This window comes from Camelus bactrianus, chromosome 4, assembly GCF_048773025.1.
Source record: "Camelus bactrianus isolate YW-2024 breed Bactrian camel chromosome 4, ASM4877302v1, whole genome shotgun sequence".
Taxonomy (NCBI): Eukaryota; Metazoa; Chordata; class Mammalia; order Artiodactyla; family Camelidae; genus Camelus; species Camelus bactrianus.
The window spans coordinates 49,346,093-49,372,781 of record NC_133542.1 but is presented as its reverse complement, the minus strand read 5'-3'; the positions used below and the strand labels follow the sequence as shown (position 1 = coordinate 49,372,781).

At 43.8% G+C, this 26,689-nt stretch overlaps 1 protein-coding gene across 11 annotated transcripts in view; it reads left to right on the top strand.

The window, feature by feature from the left end:
- The window catches only part of ALG2 (ALG2 alpha-1,3/1,6-mannosyltransferase), a 42,685-nt gene that overhangs the window by 4,325 nt on the left and 11,671 nt on the right, over nucleotides 1–26,689 (top strand). For 3 of the 11 annotated variants that reach the window (XR_012506451.1, XR_012506452.1, XR_012506450.1), the window contains exon 3: nucleotides 5,939–6,256. Coding sequence is in view for 1 of the 11 variants with exons in the window: in XM_074361897.1 (XP_074217998.1) it covers nucleotides 5,939–5,947 (9 nt within the window). In the remaining 10 variants the exon portion in view is untranslated. Of the gene's footprint in view, nucleotides 1–5,938; nucleotides 8,229–9,102; nucleotides 15,015–19,023; nucleotides 26,074–26,689 lie in introns of those variants that run through there. The other 8 variants (XR_012506458.1, XR_012506457.1, XR_012506449.1 and 5 more) reach the window with 8 other exon arrangements.

The following is a 26,689-nucleotide window of genomic DNA, read 5'->3' as shown; positions in this document are numbered from 1 at the left end:
GCCTCCATGATCTATTGTGGTGGTGGTAAGAGTGTGGACAGCCAAGCCTCAAGTCAGAAACTAGAGTAAACTGGGCATCGGAGTGAATGGATATTGTCACACACGCAGTGTGCATCTTGTTTATGGTTTGTTTCATGATGTCATCTGAGTCATCAGCTTTGTTAATGCTTGTGTTTTCTTAAGTAAGCTCCTACTCAGTGTAAGACCACAAGTGCTTTTTATCCTCCAAGGCCTGCCTCAGATGCCACTGCTGTGAAGCTTTCCTTGGCCTTTCACCCACCTCCCAAACTGGAAGTGCCCCTGCTCTTCCACGTGCTCTGGCCCTCACGGCACTGACCAGTCTTACAGTTCATCATTTACCTGTTGGTCTAAGTACAAATAAGCATAAAGCACCTTTCAACATACCTGTAATGTTAAATTCATTTTTTTTTTTTTAAATAGCAAAGATCACTAGCCAGAAGCTCCACATTAACCAACTCTAAGAGAACAGACCTGAGAGCCTAAGAGCCTGTGACTTCGGGCAAATTGCTTAATCTCTGTGCCTCAGCTTCTTCATCTGTAAAGTGGGATAACTGTACTACCATACTCTCCTCAGAGGGTGGTTATGCTGGATTACCGTTACGTACATAAAGTACTTGAAAGAGTAGTTGAACTTAGTATGGGCTAGATAAATGCTAGTTGTTTTGCAATTTGGAGCTGCTGAAGATTACGGTGGGAGTTCTGTGTGGATTCATGCTGCACTGCTGTACTGTTCTTTTGGGGTTCTTTAGAGGATGAAGTTTTGGGATCAGATTTATTGTATTAGTCTGTACCACAGGAGTATTTTTATGAAATGAAATGACTGTACCAGTGTCAGGTTTATTGAGCCTTCTATGGAGTGAAGAGTTCAGTTGAGTTTTCTTTCCTTTTGGCGTTGTGAAAGCTTGCCATCCAGGAAAGTAGGTCGTCCCATTTTTTTGTGGCTTAGTGCATGTTTCTCAGGGAACTGCAGCCTTTCCAGAAAGGCCCAGTGGCTCTGACCACTAAGTTTAGGACAGACAGATTCAATCACGCTCTGAGTTATAACTGATGCTTACCCATTGCAAGCATTGAAACTTTTGCCTATTTGACTGTTTTTATGCAGATCCTTCCAAAATGGACTACGTGGGTTTATGGGCCTTGAGTCTAACTTCCCTTCCCTGTATTAAGCCCCAGCAGGTGACAGTAAGATCACAGATCTGAGAAGGATGTGTAGCCTCCTGTTGCATTAACTCCTGCCTCTGGACCTAAGATGGAGCTTCGCCTGTAGGAGATACTCACAGCTTCCGAAACAAAGCCGAAGTTAGGGAAGATAGAAGCGTGGAACACTGAAGGAAACTGTCCAGGACCGTATCAATAGTAGTTCTCCTAGCACTCATTCTGGGCCAGGCATGACGTGAGACACTTAACAGACAACTCACTTAATCATAACAGTTCTATGAGGTGTTGGCATTCTTCCCTTTATAGATGAGTGTGGTTAAGCAAGCTGGCTGGGTCACATAGCCTGGAGGGATGGGCAGCGTCTCAAGGCTCTCAGATTCCAAGTCCATCCACTTTACCATTCTTCAGTCTGCCTCCGCCCTAACCAAGCCAGCTGCTGGAGATCCATGCACCCTCTCTCAAGGTGGTCACTATTTTCCTGTGTCAGTCACTCACCTGTGCACATGGGTGCAACCCCTGACCCTTCATGGCCTTCCATGGATCTCCACCAGTTAGCTCAGATTCTGCACATGCACACACTCATAAGATGGTGGTGAGGGTGGAGTGATGTACGTATAAAAGACATTTGCCCACTTAGCTAAGGGAGAGCAGTATTGTTCTTACTGTTTGGAAATGATCCAATGACTAATGATACTGAACCCCTGTTTGGGCAGCCCTTGCAGTCGGCAGAACTCTTTCTAGGTTGTCTCGTTTGCTCTTCACAGCTTTGTTCCAGGTAATTATTGTAGCCATGCTTATTGTGAAAAAGCTAAGGCTTACCGCCTGGAAGCCCTGGACCAGGTTGAGAGTTCTTTGCGTTGTACTACAGATGCCACGTCAGTAAATGCTTACCACCTTCTAACCTGCCCAGTATGAGAGTCTTACTCCCACGATCTTGTTCTATCTCTTCTTCCATAAAGAAAATGAGGCACCTGGACACTTCACTGCCCTGCTCTCTACTTGGCCCCCAGCTCTGTTTATGACCAGCAGCCCTTCTCTGTCCACCTCTGCCAACATCACTTAACTGTCCTGTGACCGCCTTTCTTCGCATTTGCAACTCCCAGAATCAAATCCACTCAGAGCTGAATAGGATCCCAGAGGTCACCCAACCTAACTTGATCTTACGTAGACGGGAAAACTGAGGCCCCAAAAGAGGAAGGGACCTGCCTAAGGTCACACAGAGGGACAACTGCAGCCCTCCTCTAACTCCCTTCCAAGCCCCCTCACACCACCTCCACTTTTACCAAAAACCCCTTATCTCCTGCCACTTTCTGTGAATGCCTTACTCCTTCGTTCCTAACCTCAGCCCCACTGCAGCTCTGTCCCCAACAGCCTGTAAGGGGGCCACCATCTGTACACCAGTGCACTCGTGCCTGCCAGCTAAGGGGTAGAGAGCTTTCCCAGTGACAGATCCAGTTTCCAACCTGTCCTCTGATTAAATAGCAACCCTTGGGAGGGAAGAAGGGGAAGGATTTTACCATGCTAACTCCTGAGCCAAGGGGCTGCTGGAGCCAGCGCTCTGTCCTTGTCTAGAGGACTGGGGGTTGGCTGGGGCTCACAATAAAGGTGAATTGGCCTAGGGGCCCAGAAATAGGACCACAAGCAAATGCTGAAATATCTTGCAAGCACATCACTAGGCCACTCTGATGTCATTTGAGACAAATGTAGTCTTGAAGTCTCTTAGGGGTTGTGTATATATATATCTGTTTATGTGTGTGTATGTTGGTGTTTTGGAGAGGAGGGCCCAGGTGTAGCACAGGTGTGACTTACCTTTGTGATCTGCCACTCACTCAAGAAGTTGGCAGGCAGAATTATAGCAGACCGCTAAGATGATAAAGTCAGATTGGCCTTTGCTTTTCTGTATTACTTAAGCTAGAATTCCAGGATCCCATAACTATGATACGGTGTCCTGATGGTGATAATCCTAAAGTCTAGGTTTTCTTTTCTGTAAAATGGATATAAGAAGGTCAAAGTAGCCCACCCGACAAGGTGGTTGTGAAGAATGGACAAATGTAAGAGTGAGTGAGAGGGCCTGAATCAGTATATGGGTGAGACAGGATGTGAAGCTGCTGTGTAAACTGTTAAGAGTGCCACGAGCTTATTAGAGATGAAGACAGTCTCACAGGTCTAGGTAAATTGCCCCAGTCTGTTGCCATCCCACTAAGAGTAGCATTGGAAGTCTGCCTTCACCAGGGACAGTCACGTCATGGGGAGATAGATAGAACGTTTAAGCAACCCCAACAAGGAGTATTTCCCTCTCAGTTTGTGAGTTGTTAACTCAGTATCCCCAAAAGTCAAGACAGTTACTAAAGTAAGGATGGACAAAGAGATCAACAGAATAGAGTTCTGAAATAAATTGGCACATATGTGGTCAGTTGATTTTTGCTAAAGGTGCTGAGGTAATTCAATGGGGCAAAGACAGGCTTTTCAAGAAATGGTGCTGAAATAGTTGGGATATCCATACGGAGAATAAGTGAACCTCAACCTTTACCTCACACTATATACAGAAATGAACTTGAAGTGGATCGTAGGCCTAAACATGAGGGCTAGACTGCAGAAGTTAGGAAAATGGAAGGAGATACAGCCTTGAAGTAGTCAAAGATTTCTTTGATAGGACCCCAAAAGCACAAAGCATAAAGGGGAAAATTGGTAAGTTTGATTTCATCCAAAATTAAAAACTGCTCTTCAAAGGACACTGATTTTTTTTAAATTAAAAAAGCCACAGACTGGAAAATGTTCCATGTTTCCAAAAAACATGGAAAAATATATTTAATATTGCTGATAAAGACCTGCATCCAGGATACATCAAGAAGTCTTACAACTCAAAAGCTGAAGAACAAATAACCCACATTTTTTAGTAGGCAAAAGATTTGAACGGCCATTTCACAGAAGGTATACAAATGGCCAATAAGCACATGATAAGATGTTCAACATCACAAGTCATCAAAGAAATGCAAATTAAAACCACAATAAGATACCAGTGCACACTCGTAAAATTAAAGACTCTCAGTAAAAATGTTGCTGAGAATGTGGAGCATCTGGAATTCTCACACATTGCTGATGGGAATGGAAGATGGAAGAAACTCTTTGAAAAGTAGTTTGATAGTTCCTTGTAAAGTTAAATATGACATTTACCACATGATGCAGCAATTCCATTTCTAGGTATTTTGCCTAAAATAAGTGGAAGCACATATCTAAACAAAGACTTATTCTAATATTTACAGCAGCCTTATTCATTAATAGTCAAAACCTAAATATTAGAGTCCACCAACAGGTGAATGGATAAACAAATTATGGTACATTCATACATACAATGGAATACGTCTTGGCAATGAAAAGGAAGGAACTACTGATAAGCACAATGATGTGGATGAATCTCAAAGGCATGCTTAATGAAAGAAGTCAGACACAAAAGAGTTCACATTATGTGATTCCATGGATATGAAACCTTAAATAAAGAAAAAGCAAAGCTAATCTACAGTGACAGAAGGCTGATCACTGTTTACCTCCAGCCCAGGGTGAGAGAGAGAGATTGACTAGGAGAGGACACAAAGGAATTCTGAGGGATGATGGAAGTGTCCTGGGTCTTTATTATGGTGGTGGTTACAAGCTGTGTAACTTTGTCATAACCAGTGAAATGTTTGCTTACAATGAGTGTATATCATTGCATGTAAATTGTATCTCCAAAAGTTGATTTTAAAAAAGCGTATGGGATGTAGTACCATTTTTATAGGAAAGAAGATTTTCTAAATGAATAGATATGAGGATATATATGTATATGTAATTATAAAAGTTTCTAATAGACTATACACCAAGGTGGTCACGTTGGTTGTCCCCAGGTGGTTGTGATTACCAGTAGGCATTAAATTTTTCTTTTGTTTGCTTGTATTTTCTGATACTATACAAGCTGATTTTCTCAGAAGAAAAAGAAATCAAACTTAAAGCATAAAATAACCTTATTGGTCACTTTTGTTTTTACAATATGTTTTTAGACATTAGTGTATCCAAGTATTGCCCTATTTGGGATGTAAAGTTTGTTCTAATCAATCCCTTACTATTATATATTATGATTGCGCCAACTGTTTGCTACAATTAGCAGCTGAGTTGAAAAATTATTTAATTTAAATACTAAAAGCAAATATTTAAAATTTTAAAAAGAAAAAACATGGAAAAATAATGGAAAAAAAATAGGCATATGTTAAGGGTTGCAAAACTGCCTAGCAACACAACAAAAAAAAGCAGTTTTTTTTTTTAAAGTTCACCAACTGGTGGTATTTATTTTCAAACCAAATTATCATGTTGTCCAGCTTGCTTTCAACCAAATGATGTGCTCCCTTTGTATTGTGGAACCTGGGAACCTAACTTAACACTTCAGTTCAACAGAGTAATACAGTATCATATGTCAGGACATATGTACCACTATTTAAAAACTTTAACAAGGTGACTGTATTAGTGAGGATTCTTTTGGTTGCAAACAACAGAAACCCAACTGCTGCTTATGCAGAAAAGGAAAATTTTTAAGAAGCTACAGCTACAACTTTCCATTATTAGATCATTCAAGGAAAAGTTGCACTGAACCAGAGGAAGTGCAGCAAGTGCAAGGATGTAGCCAGGCCTGAGGTTCACATGGAACCAAGAATTCAAATGCCTCTAGAATGCCATTTTAGAAATGTATGTTATCAATGTTATTCATTATAGACTAATTTATTTCTCATGACAGGAAATATGACTGACCGTCACCCATAGCAGCTGAGAGCCTCCATCTTACTGTTTGCATCACCAAAGAGGAACCAGCCTTCTTTCTCAGAGTTTGAAAAGACATCACTGAAGGACTGTGATGGACCCTTCTTGGTTAAGGTGCCTTCCCTTAAATTAATGAAGCAAGTCGGGAGGGAAGGTACTATGGCTTGCCAGGCTCAGATTGGCTCCCATTAACTGTGGGCAGGATCCAGGATCACACAGCAGTAGGAATCGTATAGCTGGGAGAAGAGAGTCCAGGGTGTACAGAGGAAGGAAGAGGAAGCAGTTCCCAAAGAAGGTGAGATGGGAAGATAAAGTAGGTGTCCTTTCCTATTAAAAAATGACCCCTTTAACTTATGCTTAAGGTGCCCTGGTAGATGAGCTATCCCACATAACCTTTTGCCCATTGCTTCCACTTCCATAGTACATCTTGCTAGTATCTATTTATGACCTACCTTGTGCAAGGGCCTGGGGATGAAGAAATGAAATTGTTTACAGTTTTGTACTCTGTGACTTGTATATCTCTGCGTTGTTTGATATTAATGTTGCCAAATCTGACTTCTTTATGTTCACATTTGAATGATCATATTTTACCCATATTTTAATTTTGAATATTTCACTTTATTTTTGTTTGTCTAACAAGCAGAGAAACATTGGGTTTAGGAGATTTTTTCCCTCATATCTAAAGGCATTGATCTTTAATGATTTACTAGACTTTTAAGAGTCTTTATTAAAGACTACTGGGGTTGTTCTTATTATACCTTTATTAAATAGATGTATATCTTTTCTACCTTCCTTTTCCTTCTCTTAAAAAAAGACATTTGGTTTTCCTTTCCCCTTCTTTATTCTTTTGATCTGCATTGATGTATGCCATTGTCCCATTATTTCAATATAAATAGTCTCTTTTAAATGTTTTAATATTTTTTAATTGAAGTGTAGTAGATTAACAACATTGTGTTAATTTCTGGTATACAGCAAAGTGATTCAGTTACGTATTTTCTCAGACTATTTTCCATTATAGGCTATTACAAGATATTGAATATAATTCCCTATGTTCTACAGTAAATCCTTGTTGCTTATCTATTTTATGTATGGTAGTTTGTATCTGTTAATCTCATATTCCTAATTTGCCCCTTTCCACTTTGATAGTCATAAGTTTGTTTTCTATGTCTGTGAGTCTGTTTCTGTTCTGTATAGATTCATTTATATTATTTTTTAGTTTCCACATATAATATTTGTCTTTCTCTGTCTGACTTACTTCATTTAGTATGACATTCTATAAATCCAACCATGTTGCTGCAAATGGCAATATTTCATTCTTTTTTATGGCTGAATAATATTCCATTATATATATATACACACATATATAAAACATATATATAAAACATCATCTTAAACCAGTCATCTGTTGATGGGCACTTGGGTTGTTTCCATGTCTTGATTATTGTAAATAGTGCTGCTGGCCATGCATGCATCTTTTTGAATTAGAATGTTTATATTTTCTGGATATATGCCCAGGAGTGGGATTGCTGGATCATATGGTAGCTCTATTTTTAATTTTTTACAGAACCTCCTTACTGTTTTCCATAGCTGCACCAATTTACATTCCCACCAACAGTGTAGGAGGGTTCCCTTTTCTCTACACTCTCTCCAGCATTTATTATTTGTAGACTTTTTGATAATGGCCATTCTGACTGGTGTGAGTTGATACCTCAATATCGTTTTGATTTGCATTTCTCTAATGATTAGCAATGTTGAGTATCTCTTCATGTGCCTGTTAACCATCTGTATGTCTTCTTTGGAGAGATGTCTGTTTAGGTCTTCTTTCCATTTTTTGATTGCGTTGTTTGTTCTTTTGATATTGAGCTGTATGAGCTGTTTATATATTTTGGAATTTAACCTCTTGTTGGTTGCATCGTTTGCAAATATTTTTTCCCAGTCCATAGGTTGTCTTTTCATTTTGTTTATGGCTTCCTTTGCTGTGTAAAAACTTTTAAGTTTGATTAGGTCCCATTCGTTTATTTTTGCTCTTACTTCTTTTACCTTGGGAGACTGAGAAAGTATTACTATGATTTATGTCAGAGAATGTTTTGCCTATGTTCTCTTCTAGGAGATTTTATAGTGTCATGTCTTATATTTAGATCTTAAACCATTTTGAATTTATTTTTGTATGTGGGATGTGAAAGAATGTTCCAATTTCATTGATTTACATGCAGCTGTCCAGCTTTCCAAACAAAATTTGCTGAAGAGACCATCTTTTCTCCATTGTATATTCTTGCCTCATTTATCCTAGATTAATTGACCATAGGTGTGTGGGCTTATTTCTGGGCTCTCTGTTCTGTTCCATTGATCTATATGTCTGTTTTTATGCCAGTACCATGCATTTTGATTACGGTAGGTTTGTAGTATTTTCTGAAGCCTGGAAGGGTTATGCCTCTAGCTTTGTTTTTTTTTCCCACAGGAAGCCTTGGCAGTTCTGGGTCTTTTGCGGTAAATTTTTTTATCTTTTGATGTCAGTTTTGACAAGATACTTGCTGTAGTTGTTTAGACTTATTTTGATACAATCAACTGGTCTTACTGATTCCTACAAGTTCTTGTTTGCCATTCGGGAGTTCCTTTTTCAGTCATTGTCCTCTTCCTAGGGACATTTTTTCAGAGAGAATACATGCATTTGCCTAATGAATTCCCATTGCCTTCACATATAAATAACTTGATAGTATAGAAAATTCTTGAATCATATGTTTTTCTTTCAAAACTTTACAAATGCTGTGTTATCATCTTCTGGGGCAGCTTTTCCTATTGTATGTTCTGAACAAAATAAGGTGTAAAGTGCTCTGGAGAAAAGGCTTCCGTGGTCATATAAGTGTGGGAAGTGGTCCATACAATTGGAAAGCTACCAGGCAATATAGCAGAGTAAAGACTAGGAGAAATCCTGAGGTAATTAAGGTAGTTTAACTTTATTTCGAATGTATCCAACCTATTTGACCACAGTACTGTTGAAAGCAAATGACCGATGCTATGTTTATAGTTAGTATTTGTTGAGCACTTACTATGAGCCAGGCACTGTGCTAGGACTTATTCTATGGATATCAGCTCTGTAGCAGCTCTATATGGTTGATAGAATTTTTCATTCAATTTCAACAGATGAGAAAACTGAGGCACAAATTGCTTAAGAAAAATAGCTCAAAAATGGCCAATTCAAACCCAAGCAGTCGGTTCTACATCACTCACAGTCCCAACAGTTGGCAGGTAAGGACACAATTAAGGCAACTTCTATACCTGTCCCAAGTCTGAAAAACACAACAAAGCATCTAATGGCACCAGAAAGGAAAAGGAACTTTCCACCAAGCAGTCTCTGTAACAGAATTTGCTGCCGAATTACTGCAAAGGCACCTTGGGGGGTAATCTGATTATCTTCAGCGCAAGTGCTCAAGACTCTGCCATTGGCCAATGTCCAAGACCCATCATTGAATACTCATCACCTCATCAATTCAGCCTCCTCAACTGACGGGCAAAACAACATCCAAATATTCATTGCACATCTGTGCCGGGCAGATTATACATTAGCAATTCAAATCTGTCTGTTATACCGGCCATTCCTGCAAATGTGTCTGTTTGGGTGAGATGCCTTGTTGTCTGGGACAGATAATAAGGCAACTCAGTCTAATCTTGAAGAACAATCAACCCATCTTGTGAAGGTGACTGGCTGTGTGTGTTCTTGCCCTGGAAGCATTGGAACAATGGCCCCATAATGCACTCGACTCAGCTGGCAATGAAGTCCCATCCTGATTAGTAGCCGTGGCTGGTGTCAATCACCACAGGATGCACCATTGTCCTCTGGTCCCCAACACAGTTTATTTACAGGAAACAAAGGCTTTGGGGCGCTATGGCTGCTTCCCAGAGATTGCAAAATAGATTGAGCTGTCAAGCACGCAAAATAGATGAAGATTAATGAGTTATGCGGACAATAAATATGAAGAGATGACCATGAATATGCTAATGGGCATTATCCATATACACCATAATTGCTACCAAAATTAAAAGGTGGCGTGAAGAAGATGGGTCACGAGGTGTCAGGGAGATAATCTTAGAAGCTTGAGACGCTCACCCCGGATAAGACCCGCTACACGTTTCCTTTCCCCGATTAAACCATCCTGAAGCACATTGTTCACAAGCTGTCCAAATAGGCTCCTTTTAAACAGGGATGTAAGGAGTCGGGTGAGGGGGGAAGCTGGAAAAGTTACCTTAGGGAAAGGTGTAATTAGAATAAGAAGGGTGTTTATCAAAGGCAAAAAGTGATCAGCTGTCAGGCTCCCTCGTCATCCCCAGGGACAGAAGTGATGAAGCTGTCATTTCCAACTTCAGGCCCCCACCACTACCCTAGAGCCACAGGGACTATTATAACTATGAGAATGTTATTTAGATCACATTTTAAGGAGGAGTGGGTGGTTTTTTGGAGTATTACTCTGATGACTTTTTAAAAATAGACATAATAGAGAAATTTGAAGAACATATTTCAAGGCAAGTGAAATTTTGTTTCCGTAATGATTTGATTTTGGAAAATCTATATCTTGTAGAACTGTGGCATGGCTGTGGCATGACTGATTCCCACCCAGCCTCGCAGCCTGTCCTCACAGCCTTCCATGTGGCAGGATGGTGTCCTCCAACCCCGTTCACACCCTGTCTTCCTTTCCACCCTCCTGCCTGCAGATGACGGTCATGTTAACACAATAGCATATTGAAGTAATGCGATGAGAGGATGTACGAACATTTGAGAAAGTTTTTCTTGTACCCTAGTTTCTCTCCTCTGGAGGACCTAGGAAAATGGACCTTATCCCCCAAAGATCTTTAGAGCATCACCCCCTGATTGTAAGAACACATCTTTGCACCTTCAGGCTAGAGACAAAACTTGTATTCCTTGGCCTACACCAGGTGAAGGGGAGCAGGATGAAACCAGGGTCCAGGAAGAGGGCAGAAGAGTAGAAGAGAGGAAGGGAAGTCTGGAGAAAGAAAGGGTCCCAGAGACCATCTGAGGTTGACTCTACATGGACTGAAACCTGCCTACCAGGGGAAAAAGAGAATTTTGTACAAATGTATGAAAAAAGCTCACTGAAAGGGATGGGAGAAAAAGGTGCACCCTAAGCAACTCTGGAAATCAGCGAAGTCTGCAAAACTAACAGTATACAAGCACTTTAGTTGACAGAGTTGTTCCCACAAGTATGCAGGTTAACAGCTCTGAAACCGCTGGAACTGAACCATCGAGTACATATGGATGGCAGCTGGAGGAGCCGGGTGTCTCCTTGTTTTAGTGGGAGTTTACAGTAAGCAAGGGGTGATGGCTTAGAATGATCAGTGTGATCATGTGTTTGGAGATATCAGTGTGAATTCATGTTTAACTTAATATGGACACAGATGACTACATCAAGAAATACTTATTGGTATGAGTATATATACACATGTATTTCCTTGCCTTCTCAACTGAGAGTGCCTTCAAAATGGCAGCAGTGCCTCAGTAGCAGCAAACACACCTAGCACCCAAATCTTGGTTTCTAATGCACTCTCCAGTAAAAGGAACCAGGATCCATGAATAAATGGCTGGTGCTAGGATGGTGCAGGAGATACACAAGTTGAGCCAATAGCTTGTAATGCCAAAAAGTCAGAAAGTGCTAAAAAAAATTTTAAACCCCACATTGATGTGAGGGGTGCAGTTGGGGGTATGTCAGTGGGACACAGGAGGAACAAAATAAAGTAGTATGGATGATTAACCGAAATATAAAATAAACACCCATGAGTCCGTACTGATATAAATGATTGAATAAATAAATGGAAGCGGCAGAGTGTTAACTCACTGCTTGTTAATCTCGGGGCCTCACATAGTTACCTCCTGCCAAAGGGCACAGTATGAAAAGGGAGAAAAAAAGTGACTTGACAGTGACAAAATCTGAGAAACGCCGCCGCAGTCAGCTGACCAAGGTCAACATCAACAGTGTAAGTCATCCTGACCAGAGGCTCCCTTGATAGGATGTGATGAGAAGCATTTTGCTTCTGTGGCCTTCCTCCCCTAAACCCATAACCCCGGTCTCATCATCAGAAAAGTACATCAGACAAATCCCAGTGGGAAGACATTCTTCAAAACACCTGATCAGTACTCCTCAAACTGACCGTCAACAACAGGGACACTCTAAAGTTACACGTCAGTTATATATCCAATTTTTAAAAATAAAAATAATAAAAAAAAAGCAAGGAAAGTCTGAGAAACTGTCACAGCCAAGAGAAACCTAAGGAGACACGACAATGTATGTAATATATCCTGGATGGGATCCTGGAACAGAAAAAGGACTCTGGTTTAAGTGGGTAAAAACTAAGGAAATCTGAATAATGTTTGGACTTTAGTTACTAGTAATGTGTCAGTAATGGTTCATTAACTGTGACAACTGTACCATGCTAATACAAGATATTAATACTGGAGGAAACTGGGTATGAAATATAGGAGAATTCTCTGTGGTATCTTTGCAATTTTTTTCTGTATGTCTAAAATAAGAAGTTTATTTAGGAAAAAAAAAAAGGAAGTTTGCAGCATCTTTTGTGCTTAGTAGGAAGCTAGCAGCAAGACCACTCCTTCCGGATGACATAGAGGCATCAGCCAGACTTCTTAGTAGCAAGTGTCAGAAATTTACTCTAGTTTACACAGATAAGGAATTTGCTCTAAGGCATTGGGGAGTATGTGAGAGGGTCCAGATCCCGCCTTGGGGGCCATGTAGCTGGGATGATGTTGGCAACTGTCCTGCAGAACTGGCCCTGCAGAGACTCCACTGCCACCACCATGAACCCACAGTCCATAGTTTACGTGGTCAGCCTTCTGATGTTAGATTCAGATGCAGCCACCAGATCAGCCACCTCGGGAAACTGCTTAGCTGCTTGCTTTTGCTGCCAGAATGGCTTCTGCAAGGTCCCCTCTTCTTTGCTTTACCAGCATGCAGTTCAAAGCACAGGTGATGAGTCAGACCAGCCAAGCCAGGTTCAAGGTCCTGCTTGGTGCAAAGAAGACAGGGTAGTGAATATTGTATTTTCAGCTTCTACAGTGGGAGGATTCAAGGAGAGGACTTCAGGAAGAAACTGAAGACTGACTGGGCTTTTCTCCAAGTTGTGATAAATTGGCACTTCCTTTCACTGCATCTGCAGATATAGCCAAATGGAGAGCTGAGGAAACTCAGTTCAGGGGAGAAAAATGGTCAGCATTGAAGAAAATAAGTATCTAGGATGTTGGATGCTCTATATGGCTGTCTACACTGTGCTGAGCCCAATTTAGATTAGACCAAAACATTTTTTTAGTAAAAACACTGAATAGGTGTTATGGACTGGATTGTGTTCCCCCAAAATCCATGTGCTGAAGCCATAAGCCCTGCTGTGACTGTATTCGGAGGTAGGGCCTTTAAGGAGGTAATTAAGGATAAATGAGGCCCTAACAGTGGGGGCCTAATCCATAGGACTGGTGTCCTTATAAAAAGAGGAGGAGACACCAGATCTCCCTGTCTCTGTGTCTCTCTCTCTGTCTCTTTCTCTGTCTCTGTCTCTCTCTCTCTCTCTGAGTGTGCACAGAGGAAAGGCCATGTGAGGACACAGTGAGAAGGTGGCCATCTGCAAATCAGGAAGAGAGGCCTCACCAGAAACCAGCCCTGCTGGCACCTTGATCACAGACTTCCAGCCTCCAAAACTGAGAAAAGATGTCTGTTGTTTAAGCCACCCAGTCTGTGTTGTTTTGTCATGGCAGCCAGAGCCGACCAACACAGCAGGTCTTCAGGGTCCGCGTTCCTGGAGATGGCAGTGCTTTTATTTCCCTTATGCTTTCGTCATGGTTTCTGTGGAACACTATGAAGAGAATCACCACCACTGAGAAACCACTTACACTGACCAGGGGTAAAGTCTTGGTTAGGTGTCAGAATTGCTCACTCCAGTGGTTGCTGTGTATGGCAGAAGGCACATGGGGAGGCGGGCAGGGTACTGGCTTGGTAATTATTCAGCTTTGAGTCTCTGCTCCCCACTTCCCAACAGGTGACATCAGTCAGGGTACATTTCTGAGTCTTAGCTATTGATGCTTCTGTTCTCACACATTCAATCTCTGGAGCACTTACCACTCTGTCCTGGAATCATCTGTTAATGAGTGCACTGGCCTGTGTCCTCCTCATTCATCTCTGGCCCCTTGTGTTCAGCCCAGGGTTGGCACGCAGTCAGCACACAAGAGATTTTGAACAGATGTATGCAGGAGGATGGCGACAGAGTTATGTGCCTTGTGGAGAGCCCTCTGTCAATGAGAATTGCTTTTCGAAAAACTTTTGTGAACTTGAAGTCAAAGAGATGTGGGTTCAGACCTTTCTATGTCACTTATTAGCAGTGGGACCTTCAGTAGAGTACCATGCCCAGTTTTTCTTTTGTAAAAGTGAGGCCAGTGATGAGGCTGACACTTTTAAATGGCTGCCCAGAGGCTATCCCCAGTTACAGAGGCTGAAAATGCTGAATGCTCGGTTTCGGTAGCAGTAGCCACGTAACTCATTTTGTTCAGTGAGTCTGGAGGAGTAAGTTTGCAGGTGAGCTCCTGGGGGAGCCACCCTTTCCCTAAAGACAAGCACAGGAAAATAAAGGCTCTCACAGCCATGGCCTCTGCCCTGCTTCTTGTCTTTGAACCCAGAAGTGGGACTTAATAGCTGTCTTGCAGTTATGAAGGAATAAGCCCAAGGAAAGATGGCGGAGCAGAACAGAGCATCCTTGATGCCACCATCTGAACTAAGAACAGTGACATCCTCCTACAGACATCTGGTTAAGGAAGGGATAGATGTCCTCAGGGTTCATGCCACTGTTGGTTGGGTTTCTTTTTACTTGCATCCTAGAGCATCATAACCAATAAACTTGCTTCATAGGGTTAGGTGAGCGCTGATTTAGAAGCATCCACGTGCCTGATGTGCAGTGAGCACTCAGTAAATGGGAATTTACTGTTGTGACTGTGGATCACAGCCCCCTCCCCAGAGAGCTCAGTGTGGCTGGGAAGACAGACGGGAGGGATAAGGAGGAGGGAGGCATGAGGAGGGGAGAGCAGGGAGAGGAGGGCAGAGGGGATGAGGTGGGGAGGAGGAGAAGGGCAGAACCAGAGGGAATGAGGGGCAGGAGGAGAGAAAGGGGAGGGGTCAGAGAGAGGGAAGAAGGAAAGGGGGCAGTGAAGACATTTCAAAAACTCTAAATATTTTACGTTATTGTTTCAATTCATCTTTCATTGCTTTTTTCTTATTCCAAAGGAATTATTGTCCATTATAGAAAACTAAGAAAATGAGGACAAGCAAAATAAAGTCATCCTCACCTTGAGATGACTGTCATGTTGCTTTTGAATTCCTTTTGTGGGGTAGTAACAATAATAATGATGGTAATAACAATAATAGATATTACCATTTAGTGAGTGCTTACTAAGTACCAGGCACATCTAGTTCTCACAAGCACATGAGATTTACAGATGAAGAAATTGAGCTTTGAGAGGGCAGGTCGCTTGCCCAGGATCAACAGCTAAGGAGTGTAGAACCAGAGTCTGACCCAGATCTGTTCACCTCCAAAGCTAGGCTTATAACTGTGGCTCTATACTCTCTCCCATAAATCTCTCATTTTCTTGACAAAACCAAGGTTCTATCATGCAGTCCCCTATTGCTGGATCATTATATTGCTTCCACCTTGTATGTGTTTTCTATTGCTGTTATAACAAATTACCGTAAATTTAGTGGCTTAAAACAACATACACTATTTTTCACTACTATGTCCTCATACTGTAGGGCATCCTGTCCTAGGGTGCTCCAGGGGTGGCTGGTCTTGTGTGGTCTGGGGGTATCAGGCTGATAACCAAAGACCTTCCATGGCCTGAGATCCCAAGGGCCTGCACTTTGTAGCTTCCCTGTGCTCATCTCTATACGAATGAAATAGTTCTCCCATGGTTCCTCATCCCCCACCACTCATGTGAGAAGCCCTGAATCTCTATCCAAGGATCAGATCCGCATCCAGCAGCATCTCTCTGCCCATCTCTTGGGCCCTCTCGTCTGTCTGGTGCTGCCTTACCACTTCCATGCCGTGTTAGACACAGCACCCTGCCAGAGGTGGACTGCTCTGAGAGGCTTACAGCACCAGGCCTGAAATTTCCTAATCCCTCCAAACAGGTTTTCTCTACATACACTTCCTCTCTGAGGTTCAGCCCCAAAGTGGAATGATGTATTTGTCAGCTGTTGTCACACTAATGCTGCAAAACAAACCGCTTCAAAACTCAGTGGCTTCCAGTTAGCATCTCCTTTTTTCACGTACAAATCTGTGCTTTGGCTGAGGCAGCTCTGCAGTTCAGCTGGGGTTGGCTCTGGGTTTAGGCTGGATTCAAATTTGCTCCATGTGATTCCATAGCCTCCTTGGAATAGCACCTGGCCAGAGATGCATTCTTCTTGTGGAAGGTCAAGGAAGCACTAGAGAATATACAAAACACGTTGCCTCTTAAGGCCTTGGCTCTTGCATTCACATCTCACTGGTCTAAAGTCCTTGGCCAAGTCCAACACCAGTGATGTGGGGAAATATATTCTTCCATTCTGTGTACTGTGAGGTCCCAAGGCAGAGAGGGCGAAGTTCAGGGTTCACTAGCAAGTTGGAGGAGGGAAAAACCACCTTTGAGAAGGCTTCAGGGATGAGATGAGCTTCATGCTGTTTTTATAAAGCAGGAGCTGTCTACCAAATGACTCAAAGAGGACAGACATCTGGGCAGAAGTTGCAGGTTAAGGGACCAAGAAAGTGGAAAGCAGGTATTGAGTTCACCTGGTGTGTGGTGTGATGGGAAATGAGCCTGGAGAAAGGGGCAGAGTCAAATCACATCCTATTTATGTTAGTTGGTGACTAAGAACATTTGAACAGCATACAAATCTGTGGTCAGAAAATATTAGCTCCTAAACACTACAACCCTGCCCCCAATCATCTCTTTAGATTCAGATTGTTTTTCTGTTCCATCATTTGCAGAGTTTTCATTGTGGACAGATCTGTACGGGTCAGCCCTAGACCAGGGATTTATTTGTGTCCATAAACAAAACCCCCATATTAGTCACAAACTATTTCTGATTCTCAGTTAACATTCTTAAACATCTTGTCTCCCAGGGGACTCTTTGCCCTGTCATATGAAGATGATGTTTCAAGATTTATATTTCCCCAAAGAAGCGAGTAGATCATAAAACTTAATGTATTCCGTGGTTTGGAATGATAATTTGGCAAAGAGGTGAGGGAATATTTCACTGTGGATCATTACAACATCCGTGTAAGTTGCTAATATACTACTTACTACTTCCCTTTAAATATTCATCCAGCTCCTGTTTATGGAATGGCTCCTATGCCCCCAGGATGGCCTATGGGTGGTCATGTCATGGGGATGGGGGACAGAGCTGAAGATGGCTCCCTGACTTGGGTCAGAGGGTTGTGGATGGAGACAAGACAAGCTGTCAAAACGACCAGTTGTGGGGAGCGTGATGGAGACCACGAGGGAAGAGGACTTTGACACGGAGAAGGGACAGCCGTGGGTCCAGGGCTGACACTGTATGTGGCCATGCTGTCCCCAGAGACTAGGCCGAAATGAGCAGAGGCATATGCAGAGCCCAAATGCAGAGAGGAGGAGGAAGTGGGTAAGAAAAGAAGGTATGCAATGCAGGGAAGCTACCAGAACAGAGGAGGATTCGATTTAACCAATGCTTTCTGAGTATCTCTGCCTTGATCCTGTGCTCAAGTTGTTTCCAATCTAGTAACAGAGGAGAGAGGCAGGCACATGGCAGTGTCTTCCAAGGAGGACCATAATAAGGAGGCAAAGATGAAGGAACCTGGAGTTCTGTCCCTTAGGAGTAACCTCAGAAAGCTTCTCAAAATGATGAGGTGGGATAGTACTGTGATTAGGGGCAGTCTTTGAAAACAGGATTCGAATCTTAGCACCATCCCTTCCTAACTAGGTGGCCTTGGGCCTGTGTCACTTCTCAGTGACTCAATTCTCCCACCTGCACAATGTGGTTAATAATATGACCCACCGCTCCAGATGATTATGAGGATGAAATAGAACAGCATATGCACAGCACTTAGCGGAGAGCCTAATGAATGTTGGTCTTTACTGTTACTCTAAGTGGTAATAGCCTAAGGGCATTGATGCTGGGTTTACCCAAAGGCAAAGAGGAGCCACTGATAACCTTTCAGCAAGAGAGTGATAGGATCCAGTCCTCATTTTAGAAAGGAGCCTGGAGGAGGCTCCTCCTGCTGGCATCATAGCCAGGGAAGAGGGAAGCTGGATTGTATCCTGATGTGAGCACAGCAGCACAGGCAGGCTTGTTTGAAACTGGCAAGACGTGTACCTGTGTGAAGCAAAGAAGAAGGAGGTGGTAAAAATGGAGATCTTGAAAGGAGACAGGGGAAGTAATCCCAGTTCCAAGTGGGGAGTTCTCAGATGGATTCTCCTTTCCTGTACCCCATAAACTTCAGTTTGCTTTCAATTTGCACTGGAATTTTAAAATCAATGGAAGCAGTAGAAGATAAAACTGAAGAAATATGGGCCACACAATGTAACAACGTTCCATGGGCCATTGGAGCCAAAATGACCAGATGCCAACATGGAGCTGACACAGTCTGCTGGAGACGAGGACATTGGAACTGGACAAGGGCAGCTAGGTCAGCAGCTTGAAGGTGGAGTTTAGTCTCCAGGCCCTGGAGCATCAGGAAGGCAACCAGACCTCGGTTCTCACTGCCAGCCTGTTAGCCCATTGTCTGGTTGGATGGCGTGTCCCGTCACTTTCCCCGATGTGCAGTGGGGGAAGGGCCACACGTGCGCATGGTCATGTTCTCCAACCAGCGCTGAGCCAGGATGCTTTGGAGGTATTGTAGAGGTCAGGAACAGTCAGAGGGAAACATGTTTGCTTGTTTGTTTTTTTTAATGGAATTAGAATGAGGAAATTTTAGTACCCATGTGTATTTATTAGACATGGTTGAGGGAGACAACAGTTAGAGCTCAACTAGTCTGATCTGCCCCTTCCACAGGTGAGAAGATCAAGGCCCAGAGAAAAAGAGGAAAGTCCCCATGTTCCTGTGCATCAGGGTCTCCTCTCAACTCCCCGTATCAGCGATCTTTCTCACCCTGCCACTGCCTCCCGTGTCGTAACAGCTCAGAGGACACTGAAGGCTGGGAGGTGCCGGAAAAGCAGAGCTGGAAGGGCACAGAGAGATCCCATCTCCTGCCACTGTACAGACAGTGAGACTCGCCTTAGGTCACAGGACGAGTCAGTGTTGGAGACAGGACCAGAGCTCTCACCTCACCGTGTGAGCTGTGACCAGACTCTCCCAGCTGTGCTGCCTCCCTCACTCTTGAGGTCTCAGAGGTAGGGACACTGCTGTGCACCACTGACCACGGAGTGGCCTCCTTCCGTGACAAGGCGGCAGCTCCATCCAAGCAGGCTGTGGCTCCTCAGGCTCCGCCTCTGTCTCCATGACAGAAAGGAGGCTGGCGACAAAGCAGAAGTGGCTTTGTTCAGAATCTCTTGTCTTCCTACGTCACATCCTTCAGAGTGCCTTCACTTCCTTTGTCTCATTTAAACCTCGTGACCCCTTAGTAAGACAGGCATGACAAACAGTATGACTCCCATTTTACAGATGAGGCAACTAAGGCTGGGGGTAAACACAGCCTCTGAGCATCAGAGCTAGCTGGGGTTACAGCCCAGTTCTCTTGACTTCCCAGATCAAGTAAGTGTCTTTGTATCTCAGGAGCCGTTCTTAAACTAGACTGCTCCCTAAGATTGGAATACACCCCTTAAAAGGATTTTAAAAGGTCTGGAGGTGGGGGGAAATCCCTGTCGCCATTCCTTAACAAAATCCTCTTTCTCAACTTCCCTGATGCCCAGGCGGGTACCCCTCACTGTTGCCATAGGCATATCCAATGTGTGGATGACCATCGCCCTCTCGTGGCTGATGGACAAAGTGCTTTCTAGTAACTAGGAGAACAAAGACCCGTCCATCTCCCAGCCTGCTCTCCCTGGCCAAGTGACAAGTGGTGGTGGCAGTTTTTTTGTTTTTTTGTTTTTTTGTTTTTATGTTTTTATGTTCTGGGGGCCCTGGACTGCCTCAGCTGGACTGACTAACAGGATGCACATCAGCTCAGGAAAGAGCTGTAGGGGCCAGGCTGAGGGGCCAAGTCTGAGGGACTGAGGTGAAAATGTGACTTCCGTCCGTTGCTTTGGTAGCATTTGGCTGAGAAGCCACAAGCCACCAGAGTTGCTCTAGAGCTCACAAGGGCGACACATGAGTGTCGGTTCTGCCTCAGAACACCCCCAGCCTACCACTCAGCTGTCCCTGAGACCCAAACTCACGGCCCAGCTCTTCCAAGAAGCTGCTCTCTCTGGAAGCGGGAGAGCTGTGTGCCTGGCTGGCAGCCCGCACCCCTGGTCCCGCCACTGCCGCAGGAAGAGTGAGTGGGGACTGGGCTGAGGTCTGCTCAACTCTTACACTTCTTTTTTTTCTTTTTTCTTGAAGTATAGTCAGTTACAGTGTGTCAATTTCTGATGTACAGCATGTTTCAGTCATATATACATACATATACATTAGTTTTCATATTCTTTTTCATTATAGGTTATTACAAGATATTGAACATAGTTCCCTGTTCTATACAGAAGAAATTTGGTCTTTATTTTATATACGGTAGTTTTGCAAACCTCGAACTCCCAATTTATCCCTTCCCACCCCGTTGGCCCCCCAGTAACCATAAGTTTGTTTACTGTATCTGTGAGTCTGTTTCTGTTTTGTAGATAAATTCATTAGTGTCTTCTTTTTCCTTTTTTTTAATTCCACGTATGAGTGATATCATATGTAGGGGCTGGTCTTGTTCAGCCCCGGGAATAAGGCCAGGCCCAGCCCGGAGCCAGTGAGGGAGAGAATGAGTGAGTTTGAATGAAAGAAGATTTAGCCCAGCCATCAATCTCCCAGGACTACACTAGCCCAGCAGGAGAGTGAGGCCACTCTCAGGGAAGATGGGCTTCACCAGCATCACACCTGTCAGGGCTCTGCTCCAGGTTTGAGGATGACACCACAGAAGGAGCTTCTGGGAAGAGTGGGGATGACTGAGCATCCAACCTGCAATGCTTCTTTCTTCACCCATCTTTGCAGCCTCCAGTCCTCCTGGGCCAGCCCCCAGGAGAAGCAAGTTGGCAGGACCAGGGGTAGATTCCAGGGGAGCTATCTTAGTGCCTCTATTTTCTCATCTAGACAATGGGACCAAATACTATTGACTGACAGAGGTTTCAAACATTAGAAGAAGCAACTGATGAAAAGCTGTTAGCCCCGCAGTCAGTCTTCCTAATCATTTCTGGGCTTTGAGCGTTGGGCAGGCATTTCCTACCAAACCATCCATTCAGGCCCTGCTGCAGCAGGACAGGGGAGTGACCCAGTGTCTGGGCGCTGGAGCCCGCCTGCCCGAGTGTGACTCCTTGCTCTGACACTTCTCCAGCTGTGGCACTGTCTGCGCTACATGCCTCATACAGCCCGTCTAGAAGAGGGTGATGACAATAGCACTCACATCACAGGAGTGTTGTGAGCATTAAGTAAGTGAACACATGTCAAGAGATGAGAACAGTGCCTGGCACTTTGGAAATGCTCAGAGAAGTGAGCTCTTACTGTGTTATTGTGTAGAAGCTGCTTGTAGTGAGGCCGGCTCAGCCTGGCATGGTGTACCTCAAAGCTGGAGCTGAGCAGCCTTTTACTTAAACATGCATCCTTCCAATGCACCCACTGGGTATAGGCTTCCTCTCCCTGCTGTCAACATGCCACTGATGTGAGAAGGGCAGAGGAGGCCTTAACGGCATTTGTCTGTCTAATATTTATTGAATTCATTAATGGGTGTTATTTTCTGCAGAGACTTGCACTACATACCTGGATTTGTCAGTGAGGAAGCAGTAGGTGAAATGTTGGGTGTGATCTCCTACCTGTGCCTGAACCAGACATGGGAGCCACGCGTCCACTGAGAACCCCAGAGACCTTCGTGCCAACCCAGGCCCATTTAATATTTTCATTAATGACTTGAAGGATGGAATCGAGACCCAGCTAATCAGATCTCCACATGATACGAGGCTGGAAGGGATCTTAGCCTCTTTGGAGGACAGGATTAAAATACAATCCAGGCTTGACGAATTGCAGAGAAGGACCTAAATCAATAAAGAGAGTGGCAATGAAGATAAATGCAAGCAGCTCTGAACAGAGCTGAGAAAATTAGCCAGATACCAAATGGTGATGAGAGCAATGAGTTTTGGGGGGGCCTGGGAGGAGCTACCTGGATGTAAATTAATCATGTTACAGCATTTGTAAAGCAGAGGCTCGCCTCTGTCATTGAGTGGATCTCAGACTTCAGTGAGTGTGAGAATTATCCAGAGAGCTTGGGGAAATGTAGGTTTCCAGGCCACAGGCCTGAGATTGTGCTTCAGTGGGTCTGAGACGGAGCTGAGCTGATTCTGAGGCCGGCCATCCATGGGTGGTGCTTTGAGAAAGTAAGAGCCCAGCAGATAAAGAGGCAGCTTCTGTCTACACCTCTATGTCCCAAATATCTACTCTGGACACAGCCCATGGAACGCTCTGCAAGGAGTGACTTCCATGGTCACACAAGCTTGAGGATGCTCCCTCTTAGAAAGAAAAACAAAAAAAAATCACAAGGGAAGTCAGCATATTAATGACTCCAACATTTTCTGTGATGAAATAAACAGCTTCACAGAGTTTCCCAAACTTTTCACCCAGGAGCCATTTCTTCCTGTAACATCCAGCAGCATCTTGCAGAACCCACTTCAGAAAATGGGGTGCCCAGTCACCCCTGCCCCTGTCAAATTCTCCAGGAGTTCTCAGCCCTCTCACTGCCCTGTGTTAAAATTTATCCAGGGGGCTGGAACTTGAAACCCTTTAAAATGCTGCTCTACCTCCCTGGCTCCCCACATCTGAATTTTCCTCTAACATTTTAGGAGAGGATGGAAGCAAATTAGAGCTCCAAGTCTTGGGCTTTCTCTCGCCTAGTGACAGTGCAGCCTGTACCCTGGATTGAGGAGGGAAGGGAGAGCACTGTGCCCTCTTTGTTCGTTGTTTCCTTGAGCGTGGATCCGAATCTGCTGTTCCTCCTCGTCTGTTCTCTCCTCTCCCCTGGTAATAGAGTGCCCCTGGCTCTTGAGTGAGGCCATGCCCCACACTGCGGAACCCCATGTCTCAGCCTCCTGTGCAGATGAGGCGGTCTGTCAGAGGCACGCAGAAATCACCAGGGCGGGTCTCTGGGAATTACTGTAAAGGGTGCTGACACATTTGGAAGGGCCCCCTATGTGCCCTTCCCCACTCTCTTCTTCCTCCAGGAGGGGCGTGGGCAGCCATCCTGGGCCGTGAAGGGAACTGGCAGAGGGAGGAGGGCAGAGCAGAAAGGTGGGCAGAGCAGAAAGGTAGAAGGCTGTGATGGCATGCTGAGGCCGTCAAAGCTACCCTGCGCTGCCCCAGAGGAGAAAGCGCACCCCTGTTTCATTTAAGCCGCCGTTTCTCAGGTCACTGTTACCAGGAGTTAATTTTGATCTCGCACCAGCAGAATCAGCAAAGCCCTTTGGTCCTCTTCCCCAAATCTCAGCCACGCTGGGCTACCACTCGACTGTGTCCCTGTGTGCCCTCGCTGCCCTTCGTGTATGTTCGAGTGCACATGTGTTCTTACTCCGTCTTTGGCATGAGGCGGTTCTGCTTCTTGAGCCTGGCACCGCTCCCTGCATAGCCATGCCCCGTGTCTTTGGCTCCCTCACTCTTTTCTCCTTTATTGGAATTAACTGTGGGATGGAATTAACTCAGAATGACATTTCTGAGAGCCTCACATCCCTCTAGAATGAACTTCCCTTTTGGAATACCTGTCTTGAGAACATTTTTTTTCCCTAAAATTTTATAACCTACATTCCTTTCTGAAACCAGTGAGTGACTCCTGAGAAGTGGGTTGATTGGAAACCCCATCTCAAGAATTCCCTTTATATCACCCATGAGACATGCTGAAAAGGGAAAGAAAAACCATGCAGCTGCAAAGAAAAATAAGAAATGAACATAATCAAGAGTCAGAAGGCTTATGGTTACCAGGGGAAAAAGGAGAGCAGTGGAGGGATAAATGGGGAGTTCAGAATTTGCAGATACTAACTACTATATATAAAACAGATAAATAACAAGGTCCTACTGTATAATGCAGAGAACTATATTCAATACCTTGTAATAGCCTATAATGGAAAAGAATATGAAAAGGAATATATATATATGTATGTATATATATATAATATATATTTGAATCACTATGCTGTACACCAGAAACTAACACAACATGGTAAATCAACTATACTTCAATTTAAAAAAAGAAAGATGATGTAAGTATAACAGCTTAAAAAAAGAGTCAGAAAGATAACACGATTTACTCCAGCAATGGGTCAGAGGGCGGGAGAGTCCTCTCTGCAGTCAGTGCCCTCACTCCCACCTCCAGGGCCCTTAGAGCTCTGATCTGGGATGCTCCCCTCTCTTAGAGGTCCCACCGGCCTGGAGTCTGCATTTGGCCTGTTAGGTACCTGGCAAATGAGGAGAACCACTGGAGTTCCCTTCTGCTTCTGGCCATATGCAGAGGTCTGAACTTTCCCTCTCCTGTTCTTTGACTGGAAAGCCCATTTGCAAGGAGCTTTTTTTTTCCAAGTTCAGACCTAGAGAGGCTGTTGCATTTCTGAGCACTTCAAATGGGAGACTTGGGAGAAGGAACTAGGGTCTGTTGAACACCTGGCAGCTGGCGGGTGCGTGCTCATCACTGTTCCTCTTCAGTTCAGCCCATTTTCATCATCTTCCTGATCCCTGAACTGGCCTCATGAACTTTGCTGCCTGGCCTCTGCAGGTTTTCATGTTGTGAACCCTGGATGTACATAATGCAAACCCACACAGAGCATCTATTTTCACCCAATAATTAAGGCGGTATGTGTGTTGCCTTAAAACGGGTAGGAGCCATGTGTCATGCATTCTACATCCCCATTGCCTCCTGGTGATTGAATGAATGAATGAACAAACGAATGAATGCTGAATAAATATTGAACAAGTTAAATACTTATAAACATGTGCAAACCATGTTACTCCCATAGGGAAGAAGTTTAAGATGAAACTCACAAGATTTTGCTGGAGGATAATTGGACTCTCACTCCCTGATAACTCAAAACAAAAATTATCCCATTCTTTCCTGAATAGCTCCCAGATGATATCCTCTCCTTGTAAATTAAACTGTTTCCTCTAAAAACTTCGTGGAATAGATGAGGTGAGCATCTCTTGAAATGTCAAGTCATTTTTTCAATATACTCACTGGGTTGCTTATCGGACGCCTTGTGCTTCATCTTCAGCGTCCTTTGGCCAAATAAACCAGTCAGTGCTCAATTCTCCAATTGACTGGATAGCTCAGGGAACAAACCCTCAAATCTGATTACAGGAAAATTCATTACTTTAAGTCCTCCCTCAAGGTTCAGAGCTCATAAAAGAAACCTCCAGAGGCCCTGGCTTAGGGAACGAGAGGCCCCTTCGGTGCAAATCTACAGATTGGCAATAATTAACCTGAACTAATTATGGTCAAGCCCCAGGTCAGTCTTCCTAGCTCAAGGCTGCCTCCTGACAAGCGGGCTTTCAGAGCAAGAACTTTTCACTCAAACACAGAAGGCACATTCAGCAGATTTTAACATAAATGAGTATGTACCCGAATGGCATCCTCACCAGGCAGAGACCAGCTGGGATGCAGGCTCACTGGAGGGGACACAGAGCCCCAAAAAGGCAAATGTGCAAGGATGCTTTCGCTGGTCCTACTTAAGAGATTCTTAAAGCTTTTAAAACAAATGCTACCACAAATAATCAATACAGAAAGACAAACAGCAAGCTATGAAAGGATGACATGGAAAAATAAGAGAATAGTCCAAAAGAAAAAAACGGTAAATCATAAGGAGAGAGAGTTCACCACAGAAACAAGAGCCAATCAGCATAATCAACATGGTATTTTTAATGTTCAACCTTACTCTAGTAATAAAAAACCAAATAATGAGAGAATTTTTGTCTTAATAAATGACTAAATTATGGATATAATGCTCATATCTGTAGGGTGGTGAACTGAGCACTCTTAGTGGGAACATAAAGTGATAAATCATGCAGCTTTTGGAAGGTGACTTGGCAATAGATAACAAATGTCTTAAAATTTGCACATCCTTTAAACTTTTGACTTAAGAACTCTATCTTTAGGACAGTGGTTCCAAGCAGGTGCGATTTTGCCACCCAGGGGACACTGGGCAATCTGGAGATATTGATTGTCAGGACTGTGGGGGAGGGGTGTGTTACTGGCATCTAGTGGGTAGAGGCCACGTAACCTGCTAAACATCCCACAATGCATGGGACAGCCCTCCAAGAGTAAAAATTACTGGTCCAGAACATCCGTAGTGTCACTGTTGCAAAACCCTGACTTAGGAGGAAAAACTCAAGTACACAGGGATATATATCCAAGGATATTCCATGCTGCATTGTACAAAAAGTTAAAAATTAGAAACAGTGCATAACAATAGGGGACTGGTTAAACAGATCGTTCTCCATGCATTCACTAGAATACCACAGAACCACCAAAAGTTAAATAAATCCGTGTTGATTGACGTGGAAATATATTCATCATATAGTG